The 15398-nt window shown below is 38.1% G+C and overlaps 1 protein-coding gene across 1 annotated transcript in view; it reads right to left on the reverse strand.

Annotated features, from left to right (window-relative positions):
* LOC104619839 (DENN domain-containing protein 1B-like) overlaps window positions 1–14755 on the reverse strand; it is a gene marked incomplete at its 5' end in the record, with an annotated part of 81809 nt that extends 67054 nt beyond the window's left edge. Inside the window, 2 exons of the mRNA XM_010285865.1 lie at window positions 13276–13340; window positions 14639–14755. Coding sequence (XP_010284167.1) covers window positions 13276–13340; window positions 14639–14755 — 182 coding nt within the window. The remainder of the gene's footprint in view (window positions 1–13275; window positions 13341–14638) is intronic.
* Between the last annotated feature and the right edge of the window lie 643 nt (window positions 14756–15398).

Raw genomic sequence — 15398 nt, forward strand, 5'->3', positions numbered from 1 at the left:
ATTATATCATAAAATGTCCGAGAACTTCAGATGAGGAGTCAATTAGCATACCCCAACAAACCGCCGTTGCTACGTAGTAAACATTCTCTTAAGAAGAACCTAATGAAGCTGAAAACATTGGTTTCAAATTCATCTCTCAGACAGTGGTGTACAAATACTCAAGACTAAAATTTGGCTCTCTGCCTAATCCTGCATATTTGCAGTATTCGCATCATTCTAGTATGTCTAGTTGATACACTGTAGAGTTAAACAAAATCTTCCAGAAATGTTGGCAAACAAAGTATGAATATGATAGGGTAATTAAGCTTTAGAACTATTGATTTATATTTCAAATGCGGTTTCTTTCACTTCTAAGATGTATTATTTTCTTGTAAAAGATCAGGATAGCTCTGTCACAGGAATATTAATTTAGGATAACACAAAGCACACACTATCATTTCTTTTGTTTTACGTATATGACATGACTTCTAATATTCCCATGAAACAGATTAATTGAATGTGTACTGCTGGGACTTAAAAAATAAAAATTGAGGTTCTGGAACATCAGTCAACAGAAAGGCACTTTCTCACTTTCTGTAACACTTAACTGCTGCAACATTTATCTCAGATTAGGCAATTTGTATCTGCTTCATCCTTTGCATTATGTTCTGACCCACAAGCACAAAGCTACTATACTAACTGCTGTGCTAAGTAATACCTACTGTTCTACGTACTCAAAGCAACATTAATTAAATACAGGTCTAAAAAAAAAAAAAAAAAATCACTTTGGTCTCATTGCATACAAAGCACTCCAAAGCATCACTTCATTTGCAACTATTGTTTATGATGTTCTGGCACTTTCTGTCCTAGCAAGACTTTCTGTCTTGCTCACTGAAAGATGAATATTTCAAGATGTGCTGATGACTAAGACATATTGGTCATGCTTAGATGAGTAATTTCTAGCGTTAAAACACACAGGAGCAAAACTCCAGTAGCAGAAGGACCCTAGTAGCATAGGTCAGCATCAAGTTGTTTATATTAAGTTATAAGGAGGAGCATACATGATGAGACACGAAGCAAACAATGCACTGTTAACAGATTATAAAATCCCATTATGTTTTTAAGACACAATGTGAGTAATTCTGATTTGGCTCCATACATAGCCCAGTTATGTTCCCAAAAAAAGAACTGCATATACTAAGGGTATATATTTACTTTGCACAGATTGACTCTAAACCCATGTTACAATACAGCTGTAATGAGTGCCTCCGCAATCGTCCTAAATTGAATTCATTTCAGACTCTCTTTTACTAAAGTCATTAATGACGATGTTAAGTAGTGAGCGCAAAGACCACTCTGTAATCCCAGCCCACAACTTACTGAAGTGACTGCATATATGGCCAGATTTTTATCCTGAGTACTTCTATCTCCCTTTTAGATGGACTATTGAGCATTTTAAAACTTGTACAGCGTATGAAGCACAGTCACACTTCACCAGAAAGCCAAAATCTCTACTGGGTATTCCTTTCACAGAGAACATCTTACAACAAGACATCTTCATTTTGACACAGATTACCACACAGAGTATTTTCCAGTTTACAAGGGTCAAGCAATCATAAAAAGCATCACCAACTAAAAACCCAGGTAGGAGAAATCATACAGATGGGTTCTGTGAGAGAAAATGCTGTTACAAAGAAGTTTTCTGGATAATCCAGAGAAAAATCAGTGTTTCAGAACTGAGACACCTTCAGTCCCACGTTAGGAGAGTCAGGCAAGCCTATATAGACTGAACTGAAGAAATTTAGGGCTGGAAGCAAAGTACTTTTTCCCTTTCCAGAGCTTCAAAGCATGCTGCTGCTCCAGATCCTTTTCATGTATTTAAAATGGATTAAGCTGATCACATACGAGCACATCAAGTTCGTGTTCCTCAGCCACCTATAGAGCAAGTGCTCGGGCTTTGCACAACCTCATGGACTTACTGGCTCCGAGAGCTCTGTTGTCCAACACCAATTCACCTACCTTTCTATTTCCACCCCTCACCCTATTTCACTTCCAATGAAAGTTCTGTTAGTTTAGTCTACTATTGTTTGATCTGCTTTATCCTGTCCTTCATCGTTTTCCCCAATAGTAGGAGCTGAATGGATTTGTGTTTTGTTCACTGTTGAAAACACAGTGCAAACTCCCTCCATGGACTGCAAGGCCTGGCAAGTATTCTCAGTGACGAAGTAGTTTGCTAGATCTGTCAGTGTCCAGCAATGTCACACAAAATTGTTTATTTAAAAAGCAGAGAGTCACCATCACTATTTGCCAGAGAATTTAAGGCAAGCTTTAACTTATTATGGTTTTTATTGCCAGTGAAAAATGTTTTCAGCCAAGTACTTTAGAGGTGGTTAACTCAAGCATTATATTTTTTTTGTCATGCAGTTCCATAACATTGATTTCAAACATCACAACCAGAATGCAAAAGAATACATTTCAAATTATCCTTTGTAAAATACAGCATATTCTATCAAGACTGAGAAAGAGAATTCTCTTTTTAAATTGCTTACTTATTAATTACACGTGCTACTTTGATCTGACTTTTTTCCCCCTGGCTGACACTTGTATAAGCATTTTTAGACTAGACCTTGCAAGTTGCTACAGGGCTCTGACCCCAAGTAAAAGCAGATGTAAACACGTACTTACGTACTTACATAGGACGTGCCCATTCCCAGCAACTAAAATGGGTTTATTCAGATGCACTGATTAAAAATGCCTGATTGAAACTGCAACTGAATGCTCAGAACCTCACCTAATTCTGCTTCCAGTGTCAGAAAGCTTCACCTGTCCTGATACACAATCACTGTCATCACAGCTACCAGTGACATGACAGGAAAAGTTCATTAGTTTCAGCTAAAGCAGCGATTCACCTGCCACTGAGGAACTGAAGTGCTTTTTTATCTAGCAATATTCTTAGCAGGGAGAAGGTACCTAGAATCTGAATACCAGCAAAACTCTTTCCTGGACACAAAGTTTTTCAGCATTTCCCATGTTGTGTCATGACACAGTTAACTATTTTCATTTCTATGAATTACTGCATGACACCAATCTAGCATAATTGTGTTCTTTAGACAGAATTTTGTTTACACAAAATGAAAATTTAACTTATCTCCAAATCTGCAATGCCTTAAAGTGACCACGGGTGACAGTGATCTAGCTTTGAGTATTTGGTTTTTTCTTCCTGAACAGCTAAGTTTTACTATGTGAACAGAAAACTGGAAGGCACCAGTGAAGTTGTTGAGCCCACTTCCTCAAAAAAAAAGGACAGGAGTTTAACATAATCCCAGCACAATTCCAGCACTCAGAGTACCCTAGAAGCCCAAAAGCCACCAGGAAGATAGCAGTAACTGGCAACACATTTATTCTAACAAACCCAAAAAACTTGAAGTTGATAAAGATGATGACATGAAACAACAGCCTATGCTACATCACATGGCATGAAAAGCCCACCAGTTCCTCCCTATCTGACCTGCGTGAGAAACGTTTCCTGTCAGCTTCAGAAGCAGCCCCAGCTGCTGAAGGGCGAGCGCACCCAGAGCAAGCCTGCCGGGTGCCGCCAGACGCAGGAAGGGTGCTTACCTCACGTGCTGCTGTTAGCGCTGCTAGCTTTTTTGAAGTAAAATACAAACAAATAGCAAACACACACAGTTTAGGAGCCAAATGACCACCAAAGGATAGGAAGAGGACACATGAACGATCAGCTCGTGCTAGCAAGATTAAGTTACAGCAATGTTTCCCTCTTGTCACTCTAAAGGCACAGTGGTTTCATTTTGTTATTTCAAACTCATTACAGACCTCCAGGTAATTTTACAACTGCCACACAATCCTTGTCTTTTACCTCTATGCTTCTACTTTTTCTTACTTTGTATTTAAACAGAATATAAACACATTCACTGTAACAGAAAACACTTTTTTATGTTTGCTTTTTAATATTGCATCTTAACCTGAGGATATAAAAACCATCATTGTTCTTCAATAATGCAACTTCATTCCTGGAAACAGCTGCCTTAAAATGTTAAGTTTTCCTTTGCAACTTCCGAGGGAAATGATGCTGTGCCTTATAACCATTATCAGCACAGCTTCTCTGTATCAGCTGCAACTCTTGCCACACAGTTAAGTTACATTCAACATTTAGCATCCAGTATTTAAATGCAAAGATGGCAGATTTTTGGATTTAGCTTGTCCTGTAACAGAGCAAAAGAACTGCCTCCTCCCAAAAGCAAACATTTAACTCAGTCTACACAGTGACACTGTGACAATATTTTGGTATGTTCTAAAACAGGTTCAACCAGTACAACAAATAAACTCTTGATGTGAAATAGCATCCAAAGTCAGATGAATAGGAATTTCTTGTTCTCTATTAGAAGGTAAGCAGATGTGTTAATCATTCTTTGTGTCACTTTCCCATTCTGAGTTTGCAGAAAAAAGCAACGGTAAACCAGCTACAGCAAAATACCTTGGTTATGACAATTATGCCTCTATGATGATTAAAACTTGGCATTAACTGAGAAGGTTTGTAAAACATATCCTAAAGTAAACACAGAAACCCTAATATGTTATTTTCAATAACAAGTTTGTAATTTTAGCTAGGTTTTAATCTACAACTGAGTACCCACTCAAATGTGTAAAGAAACCAGATCCACATTAAAACTCTAGGAAACGTAATCTAAGGGCGTTGTTCAAGCCTTATTTCTAATTAAGGATTTAATACTTGGACAGTACCTTCCAAACGAGGATTAAGAATTTTGCAAAGAAAGACAGCATGACTGTGAGCTGCTGCCTTGGCTTTCCCAGCTCAGGAAGCACAGATACCACACCCAAAATCTTGTTCAGGCCTTTCTTCTCTCACCACTTCTGCTTTTCTCTTCTCTTTTCCATATAAAGTTCAATATTAAGTTTCAATCTTTTCTCCTAAATCAGAATCACAAAATCTAAGAAGTCTTTGTCCACCCAAATTACCGAGTTCTAAATGTAGAGCTACAGTTCCAACATACATGGAAAAAAGTCAAAGGCAAATATAAGAAGTGAAGATTTTCAGCATTTTAGTGCTATCAGTCACATGGAATCCTCCATCCTAAGTATGTGCCCGTAAAAATCATGTTTTTACCTGGATCTTGGAGTTATCACACATCAGCCTACCACGAAAAACACAGATTCTTAACACACCAGTGGCAAAGCAGTGCTATGCTCCCATTGCTCTTACTACACAAAATTATTTGAAGGAATAACAGTAAAGCTTTACTGGGAAAACTTATTTTGGCTTCAGGGGTTTTTAAGCCCTTCATGAACAGTTATGTAACTCTCCCCTTCGTAGCCCTTATCATGTTTTATTTTATTTACAAACAGAAATATCTATCCCAACAGTTACATGATGAGTACATGCATCTACATGTATCTGCATCCCCAGGTAATATCACCAGTAGCAAAGGAAAAAGAATTAAAAAGGCTATTTCTGTGAACCAGACAGGAAACCCTACACTTCAGCATCAAGTCAGTGCTAGAGAGAGAAGTGTCTTATGGCTTCTCAAAAAGCACTTTAAACCTTGAAAGTTTAACCAGTTTTCAAAGCTTTTTAAGCAGATTTTAAATCCTCTGTACGTGAAAGACAAGCCATTAAACTATATATGAAAAGAGCTAGCAGCGTAACATATCTCCTTGAAGAACGATAAACCTCTGTGTAAGATGGACCATTCAGTGTGTGGGAGGGCAGAAGCGTGCTGACTTCAGCTTAGAAAAATATGCAAACTCTTAACACTTCTGAATGCAAGCAATTTAAAAGCCCGCAAACTATCCCCCAGGCAGCCATCTCAAATAGTTAAGTACTAAAATGAAAGTAAAATTAAATTTGAAAAAAGCACAGGAATGTCAACTTTCATACTGACTGACTACATTACATGATACAGGCTGCTGGTTTCGGTTTATATTTAGTTAAATTAATACTAGTATGTTCATTCTACTGAATTTTATACAAAATTCTTGTTATAACAAGTTAATATTTATATTAGTTAACTCATCAAGTTTTTCCATTTTAATTTCCCTGCCCAAAACCCAATCACACTGCTGAAAGTGGCACATGGCATTACATGAAAAAACGATACAGTCGGGCAAACGCCTGCAGGGGAATAACTCATCTCCACCAGCACTGATAGCACAGCGCCTGCCCCCACATTAGTGCAGCTGGGATCTCTGGAGTAGAGCAGAGCCCGCCGCTCCTCCCAGGACTGTCCTCTGGCTGCTGGGGAGTAAGGTCATCCCTCCCCACCGAGGTCTCTTCTCCCCAGTGAAGAATGCAGGGGAGATAGGCGAAAGGGCTTCCTTGACCTATTTCTCCAGCAGCTCTTACCCTTCCCCCTCCTACACACACATATCTGCACCCACCTCCAAATTACACATACATCCAAGAATCTCTGTAGGCTGGTGGAAAAAAAAAACCTGTAGGAAATGAAGCACTGAAAAGCAGCAACATTTTCCTCCGCATTTTTACATCTGTAAAGAGAAGCTGAAAGCTGGGGTGACTACCCTCCGTTTCTCAGTCTCCGGAGGATGAAAGGAAAAAGGTAAAAAGCATCAAGACGCCAATCTTTACCTTACATGCAAAATCATAGTTGCCCTGTTTTTGTTGTTCATAATTCTCCAAAACCCACTCTTTGCTAGTGACAATCCAAACACACAGAAGACGTTGTTCATACCCTAAGGAGCTTTCCAATTAAGTGAAAAAAATTTTAATATAATGAAAACATTCATTTAGATACACCTGGAACGTTTAGAGTTATAGAAAAGATCATAACTTAAGAAGGACTTACAGGTATGCTTGGTGCTCAAACACAAGAGAGCTTCAGCCAAACTATGGCTTATATTCTTTGGTTTGGTCAAAAAGGACAAAAGTGATGCACAATCTCAGGCAGTACCTGCTTTTGCCCTCAAAACATTTACATAATCCTCAACAAAGGACAGTGAAATATTCTGCTCCTAATCAATGGCTATAATGCTATAGAGAAACAACGCTAGATTAAATGTCCTCTTCCAAGCTTTTTAGGTACCCCCATTTGAAAATTTCAACAGGAAAAACAAGAAAACCGTTATGGGAAAGTAGCACTAACCCTAATAACAACGTATGAGTTAATGAGTTGGGGCAGGGGGACGTTAAGCTTAATGAAACTTCAGAGGAGTAGGGAAAGGAAAGAAAGCTTTAATTTTTATATACAATAACTGCGTCTAAGACTATAATCAGATAGCCCTTGTTCTGAAATGGCATCGTACAAACTGAAAAAGCACCTTTAACTTTTTATTGGTGTAAAATAAATTCTAATATGGTAACATAATATTTGAGACTAAAAATCTAAAAATAAATGTAAGACTTGTAAGAACACTTATCTAGTTCACAGCAATATATATTTGTTCTTCATAGTCACCTGAAGAACATAGCATGCTTTAGAGAAGTTAGAGAAACATAACTTCCTGTAGGCCGGTACTTATTTAATATCCTTACAGTTAAAACCAACAGTGAAAAAGTTTGGCAGTATATAAAAACCATATCAGAAGTTTTAATTGCTCTTAAAAAAATTCCTGCAGACTTCTTCATGTATTACACTGACAGAATTATCTTTTTGATCAGGTTCAAGTGATGCTCTGCAAAAAAAACTCTTTTCCTCTGCTGTACTTATCTGATCAGCACGTTACACCCACAAGCTCAGAGTCTGTGGTTAACAAACAGCTCTCTACAGTAAAAAAAAAAAAAAAAAAAAGAAGAAAAAATAGTGCTTGCTCTGACCACAATCCTGAAAGCAGCTTTGGAAGACTCTTAATCAAAACCGTACCAAAGCTAGACAGGTTACCCATGGACAGAACTACCAACTGCAGTAACTTTTTTCCAGAATTGGGACCTTCCTGGAACTACATTTCTTATTAGTACCTTACAGACCACAATCAAACTTCATACAAAGAACTTTGCGTTTCTGGCCCAGTTCGTGGGCTTAATTCATATAGTTCTTAACTCCACCAATACACAATTAAACTGTTTTTCATGGCTTGTCCTTGAAAATTTAATGAAAAGGAGACGCTTTAGAGAAAAATAATTTAGAGATCATGCATCATTAAGATTTATTATCACTCTGGCACAGGCAAGATAAACTACAGGAATTATTCATGCAATTCAACACAACCTATTAAATACCTTCTCTGAAAATCATGTATCTAGCCCTAGAGCTACAGAAGGCTTCCTAGCATTAAAAGAGGAAACAGAGACAAGGAAATCAAATTTCAAGCCTTGTTCAAACAATTATTCTTTGCTTGAACAGAAAATTAACTGCTATTTCAAAGGGGTTTTCACATAAAACTTGAACAGTCAGGACTAAAGCGGTCCCAGACCCAAACCGTGACATTCAGTGGTTGAATTTCCTGGATCTACCTGCACACTCCATGGAGCCTTTTTGATGCTTTTCATATACACTATAACCAAAGAAAATGAAGGTGTAGCAGACAGCACTCTCTTAACCACACAAACTGAAACCAACCTGAGTCATATTCTTCTTGGGAAACCGTGGACAGAAATGCTGAAGACCTCATGTTCACAGAAGTTGTTGCATGTTGCCCTTCTACTGCTAGCTGCTATATTTGCATTGCCTTTTGTGTCTGGCCTCTGCAATCCAGTTCTAATAAAATCAATATAGGATGCACAGTTCATAACATGAGTTAAATTACCAACTTCATCTTTGCATATTTAACCAAAATCTAAAGTTCAGACATATATGTATGTATGTATGTACGTACTGTATATGTTTCTGTATGCATAGATACATGGATAAATACATACTCTTCACAAAGAGTACACTGGCACTATTATTTTGGACATGTCCTGTGGAAGAGTGCAAAAACATTAACTTTCCAGAAACTCAGTTTACTTTTCATGATGGAAGGACCTGGATAGAAAAAAGAAAAATAAAGAAAAAAAAGACTGCTCTGGTTAGCCAATTTCTAGGCTCAAGCATATCTTACAGCGCCAGGCACAGTATAACTTTCAAGATACAAGACAGTGCCGGGAGAAGAGAAGATTGTAAAAGTACAATCTTGAACCAATAGCTTCACGTAAGACTACGTGCTCAGGACAACTGTAACACTGCACTACTCCTGATACCCAGAACGGCTGAGTCAGCCCAAAGCACAAAAAACTTGCATCTTTATGTAAGGTGCTACTGACACTGCAAGCCAAATTCACAATCAACAAATACTGGGCTGTTAGAATAGCTTAACACTCATCTCCCAGTCGCTTAGCAAACTCTGGTGAACAAAGTTAATTCATCTCAAAGTTTTGAGAGAATCTATGAGGAATATATGCCTCAACTGTCTAATTAAATACAGCTGAAATGTAACTTTCAAGTTGGATTACTTCAAGTATAATATCAAAAGCATCATTTACTGTGAAAATATAGCAAGCAATATATTCTAAATTGTTGAGGGAACTATATCTTGTTTCGTGCTAAGAGTAGGCATTAAGCCCCTCTAGTAAATAGAAATTTACTTTTTTAAACATAATGCAAGTGAAGGATAAACAAAGCTTGTCAGCAACAGCAAAAAACATTACAATTCATGCTATTAGTTCAATGGAGTGCTCAATTATAAGCATATTTATGTAAAGAGTACCCTTTTATCCTCTTCTGCCCCAAAAATGAGAAAAGGGTTAGAAGACCATTATTCTACCAATGCTATTGTGCACTCCTGTAGTTTAAAACAGAGAGAAAGAGAGAGAGCAGCCCAAAAGGATGATCTACTCAGTCAAGAACACTTGATAATGAGAAATAAATATTTAAGTATGCAAGCTACTTTTAAATCACAAAAACCAGGTATCCAATGGGAAAAACAAGATTTTGATGCAGCTTTAACTGAAGACATGCTAGCACAACTGAGACTGTAACCAATTCAGGAGCTACCTACCATACATGAAGTGATAAATTTATATTAACCTACATGACACCTCTTAGGTGTTTACATTAAGTAGAAAACAATGTTGGAAATTGTGAAATGATTTAAGAACAGATTTCATAATACACATAAACCTTACTTCACTTCATGTATGCATGATCCTTTATAGCTGGAAGAGCCCTGGGACGTTGTCAGATCCAAAAAAATTAACATGCCTTGAGAGCTATGTTTTAATTAAAAGTTATCTAAAAATACTTTTACAAAAGCATAATAATTTTAACTGCAAAATTTTTCATTGTGTCACACTGTTGCATGCGTACAGCATCCTCGTAAAAACATCATCTTATTAACAGCCACACGTGCAGGAGGGCTACCTCAATTTTTATTTGTTAGAACAGTTACATGCTGGCACAGGGAAATTAAAATGCAGAAAGCTCACTACCACAAAGCTTGAAAAGAAAATGCTTAAAAATACATGGGTCAGATTAAGGTCTTCCTCTCTCAAGTCAGCTTCTCCTGCTGCTCACTCATGCAGGGAGATCATAATTTTTTGGCTGTGATATTTCCACGGCAACACTGGTGACAGTGATGTCACAAATTCAGGCCTGACATAGCTTCAGGATCAAGTACAAGGAGCAGATGGGATGCGAGGGAGAAAGCCCTATTTAAACACAAATCTCTTTCATAAGAAAGAAAGAGGCATGAGCAAAGAAACAGGTGAATGGATCACGTTTTCAAGTATGATATATTCAAAAGATTATCCTAGCATGAAAATCTATTTAAAGGCAAGACCTACAATACAGGGTAACTGTCAAATTTGTTAGGCCTTATAATAAACCAACCTGAAAGCTCCCTGCCGCTGTTTAGCATGACAAGCCTTGTGCTCCGTTTCTAAAGTGGTGGTAAAGACAATACACTTTTGTCCCTTGTGAGTTTCCTTTAAATAACTTCAACATTCAGATATATTAATTTCATACATCACTGTGCTCATAATACCATATGTAAATACGATGTCAAGTCCTCACTGGAGTGAGTTTGTTACCTGAATTAGATATAATATTTCAGAAGTTAAAAGGAACCCCAGATGAATCACCAAGTATAGCAGGGTGATAACTAGAATATTCAGCCAGCACAATTTGATTGTTAAATGGGGACTGCACTTTTATGCTGGTCTGCAGGCTCGCACAAGAATCAATGCAAGCTCCAGGCCAGCTGAAACCCTCCCAAACCCCACGCTGGTCACACGCTGCAGACTCCAAGACTACCAGTATCAGACCTCCTTTCTGCCTTTGGACACCCCACGGACAAACAGCAACTGAGCCCATGTCTGGCAGAAGGGATGACAGCATCATCAGTGGATGATGCGGAAAAGTGGAAAAGAAGAGGGTGCACCCACATACAGTCACAAATACAGTCTCCACATTAACTCAGGTCACAGTTCAATGAGGTATACAGATTTCTTAAAGGTGCTACACTCCACAGAGGACAACTGATAAACAAAACGAAACGCCCACCGAGGGAGGCCAGAGAAGTGGCTATGACCAGAACTCAAGCGTAAATGGTCATCCACAGAGCTGCAGGTAATGAGAAGTGGTTTCTTACAGCAGCAGAGGCAGAAAGTTGCAAAACAAAAATCAGAAGTCAAAAGGGAGATAAAAGGAATTAAAAGGATATAGATCTGTGTTCCGATAACAGAAGAAAAAAGCCCACATTTTTCAAGATTTCAAGATGAAGGCCTGAAAGGGTTATCAAGAGTCTAGCACTCAGGATGGAAAGAAAGAAAGAAAGAAAGGGAATAAAATCTGCAGGTTGAAGCTGGGCCTAAGCAGAGCTGTGAACAGGCCCCCAGGAGGGGATGTCAGGTGGAGGCAGAGACCAAATGCACAATGCGAGGAACAGTTCAGAAGTCAAGTAGCTAAGCAGGGTTCACAGACATCATCTATGAAATTACTATGGTAAAAACTGCAAAAGGGGGAGAACAGAAGGTAAAATGTGCCATGACACAAACCAAAACAATGATCAGAGAGTTAGGAAAGCCCATCTGATTCCCCAAATCATGATTGTACCAACAGCAGATAAAAAAAAGCAGGCAATAAACTTAAGGATGCTGGCTGGTCACAAAAAAAGTGAAAATACCCAACGACTGCACCAGAACCAAGAGGTCATACCACAACTAAGAGAACAATCTTACAAAGAGGAGGAAAAAAAAAAAGCAGAGGAACTTGAGATATCAGTAATGGATAATATATAACACAACAGCTACAGAAAAGCCTGTTGGGATTGTCAGGAAAAGATCAAAAGAACTGCAATTGTTTAGCTTCAACAAAAATGTTTTTTGTAAACATAGTAGGCATGTACCCATGACACCACTAACAGAAATGTTAGCCGAAATTTTAAAAAAAAAGGGAATAGTTTGGGGCTATAAACTTCCACAGGCTTCTAACTTGTTAGAGTAGTAAACTCTGGAAACAACATCCATTAGCACAGTAGGATAAGAAATATAGGTAATTTTAAGATGTAGTTTATTGGTTTTACAATTGTGATTTGGGCACAGCTGAGCTGTCACAGACTAACATGACTACAACACAACCCCAACAAGACTTCTTCTCTCCCTGTGTTTTTATACAGCCAACAACCCCGGATGAGAATATGAACCAAGTTCCCTCAATGGACTTTCTAGAGGTCACTTCAATTTCAGCACTGGAAATCCCATCTTCTTTTTACCCAAGAGGAAAAAAGCCCCTCTCAGATAATTCTTGCACTACTACATCTCTTTTACCACGTGTTTAGAGAGACATCAAGCTGATAGCTAACACAAGCTCAGGTCAGTGCTCATCGCTATTTGTATCATGTATCAAACGAAAGCAGTTTCCAAACACAAGCTAGATAGAAAGTCTCTTTCTGCTGTTCAGAAAAGAACTTACTTTCTCCCTGTCACACTGATCAAAACTGGTAGACAGAAGTCAGTTATTCTGCTAAAATGAAATCTGATATGAAAAAACAACATTTTAAGACTTAAGAACTGTGGAACATACATTTAAAGTCCAAGCTTCGCAAATATTTCTCTCAGAGCAAAAATATTTTTACAATAGCCAAAATAAAAATATAAAAATAGAAAATAACAATAAAAAACAACAACAACTATGAATTAACACATAGATCAGATTAAAAGGCAATACAAGAACCATAGTCACTTTCCAATACAATCCCAATCCAACAGCAGTTGAAAACATATGGTGATACTAGATCAGGATGCAAACTATCTTTTTTCCACCTCTTTAGGTAGAATATATATCAATACATTTCCATAAATAAATATCAATAGGCATGGTATATTACCTTCATTTTCAGATGCTTGGCATTTTACCTTCAGTACCAAATCAAAGGTACGTTCTGGATTCTCCCTAGAAGAAGCAAACACAATTGATTGATCACATATATGTTTCAGATAGTGTTATATCTTTTCTATTCTATTTGTACATAATAAAATTTAAATAAATTAAAATTTCATTAAAATAAAATTAGAAGTGAGATTAGTTCTAAGGAAGAACAAAAAAAAAATCACATTTCCCTGCACAGCCTTAAAATAAGGAAGATCAACAAGCTAAACTGCGTAATTTATTTAAGTGACACCATCACTGCCTTATACATCAAATAGCTTTTAGGTCACTCCATCATATCAGGCCTAACAGCTGCAAAAAAAGTGCTACTAAAATCCTTGTCACTCAATCTGAAGCACATTAATGGAGTCACAGGCAGCCTTTTCTGAAGCTACATTTTATTTCTACTTAATAGGAATAGCCCATCATTAGACTTCGATATTAATTCCACAAATTTAGCCACTACCCTTTAAACGCATATGATTACCACCATAAGGCTGAGAATCACTTAGCTTCCTCTTTCACAAGATATTGATCATCGGCTTTGACTTCAAAGCCTAAATCTCAGGCGTGATTCAGTGAGAAAACATTAATGCAATGACTAGGGATGGACACAACCCCGAGCCAGCCAGGAAGACGGAGCCTTGGTTTCTGCAGCAGCCATCATGGTCAGCACTGTGTGATGGCCAATGCCTCTTTCACCTCCCCAGTAAATACACACCTGATAATAATGAAATTGTATATGCTAATAGCAATTACCACTCAACCTGATCCCAAGCTAAGTGTTTATTAAAACACTTCTAAATGCCATTACTATGCCACCCACCTCTCTCTGCCTACCAAGCACACTGCTATTTGTATTAAAAACAAGTGGTATAACCGCACCCATATCAATTATCTATTTAACCACATAAAAGGCTCACACTTCAACTCCCTTCTTGGGTAATGCTCCCACTAGAATTAGCTAGAGTTTTGGGCAAATAAAAAAAATCCAAGACTTGGTTCCAGGTTTCCAGAATGCTTCAAATAAAGCGTGTAGCAAATTAACACGCTGTTGTTTCGTTAAAGAAAGTTTTGAATGAAATCCAAAGGCTGAGCTTGGGAAAATTTCAGCTGTCACAAATTAATTGATTCAGTACGTGCTTTCACTGACCTCAGCACCATCATCAACTGAGATATGCAATTATAGTCTAATTCAGGTTATGGAGACATAACCCACCTCATCAAAATTTTTCCTTGCATTGTATTTTAAAGCATTTAGTTGGGAAAATCCTGTATCTACTGATCCTGTGTGTGGGAGATCAAATTCTGCTCTGAGTTACAACAGTCTAAATCCAGGATATTGGAGATTTACTCTGGTATTAAAGTCTGTCCATTGTTCCTCTGGCTGGCAAGCGGGTTCAGAATGAAACCGGTAAGGCTTGGCTTCGTTGAGCCACCTAGAAAAGCGAACCACAGAAAAGCTTCCTTTAAAAGAATTTATATCTCCCCGTGATGTTGTTCCAACCCAGGCACCAGATTTATACTCTCAGGCCATTTTCCCCTTCAATTTCTTCCTAAAACCCAGACCACACAGCACTGGGTTGTTTTAATCTGAATTGGTTAAAGTGTTACAAACACCGAAAGAGGGCTTCTAACTCCACTGCTAGCTGAATTACCCTCATGAAGATAGCCCTTTGAAGTAACAACTGGCTTCCGTCTTTCACTATAGCACTCTAAATCTGCTTTTGCACAAAAATGCTTCTAAGTTTACTCTTCACATCCCACTACACTTAGAAGTGTCAAAAATGTGTCAAACTAAGCTGAGAATTGTCAGACTGTCTCTCATCTCCTTTACAGCTACCCGGTGGCAGCCTCGCTTATTCATCATATTTTACACGGAGATTTTTGTCAATTCCTGAAACCCGTGTTTAACATCTTGGTTTCCAATGCCAGCAAGCCCGGGCGGCGGCTCCGGATGGGCGAGGCTGAACAGCAGTCCTTCCAAACACCTAAAAATCTCTTTCGCCCCTGCCACACCACAATGGCAAAAAGGTCTGTCATTACTGGAGAGATGAACGCCACAAACCTTAGCGCACCAGC

Source organism: Phaethon lepturus, unplaced genomic scaffold, assembly GCF_000687285.1.
Source record: "Phaethon lepturus isolate BGI_N335 unplaced genomic scaffold, ASM68728v1 scaffold12824, whole genome shotgun sequence".
Lineage (NCBI taxonomy): Eukaryota > Metazoa > Chordata > Aves > Phaethontiformes > Phaethontidae > Phaethon > Phaethon lepturus.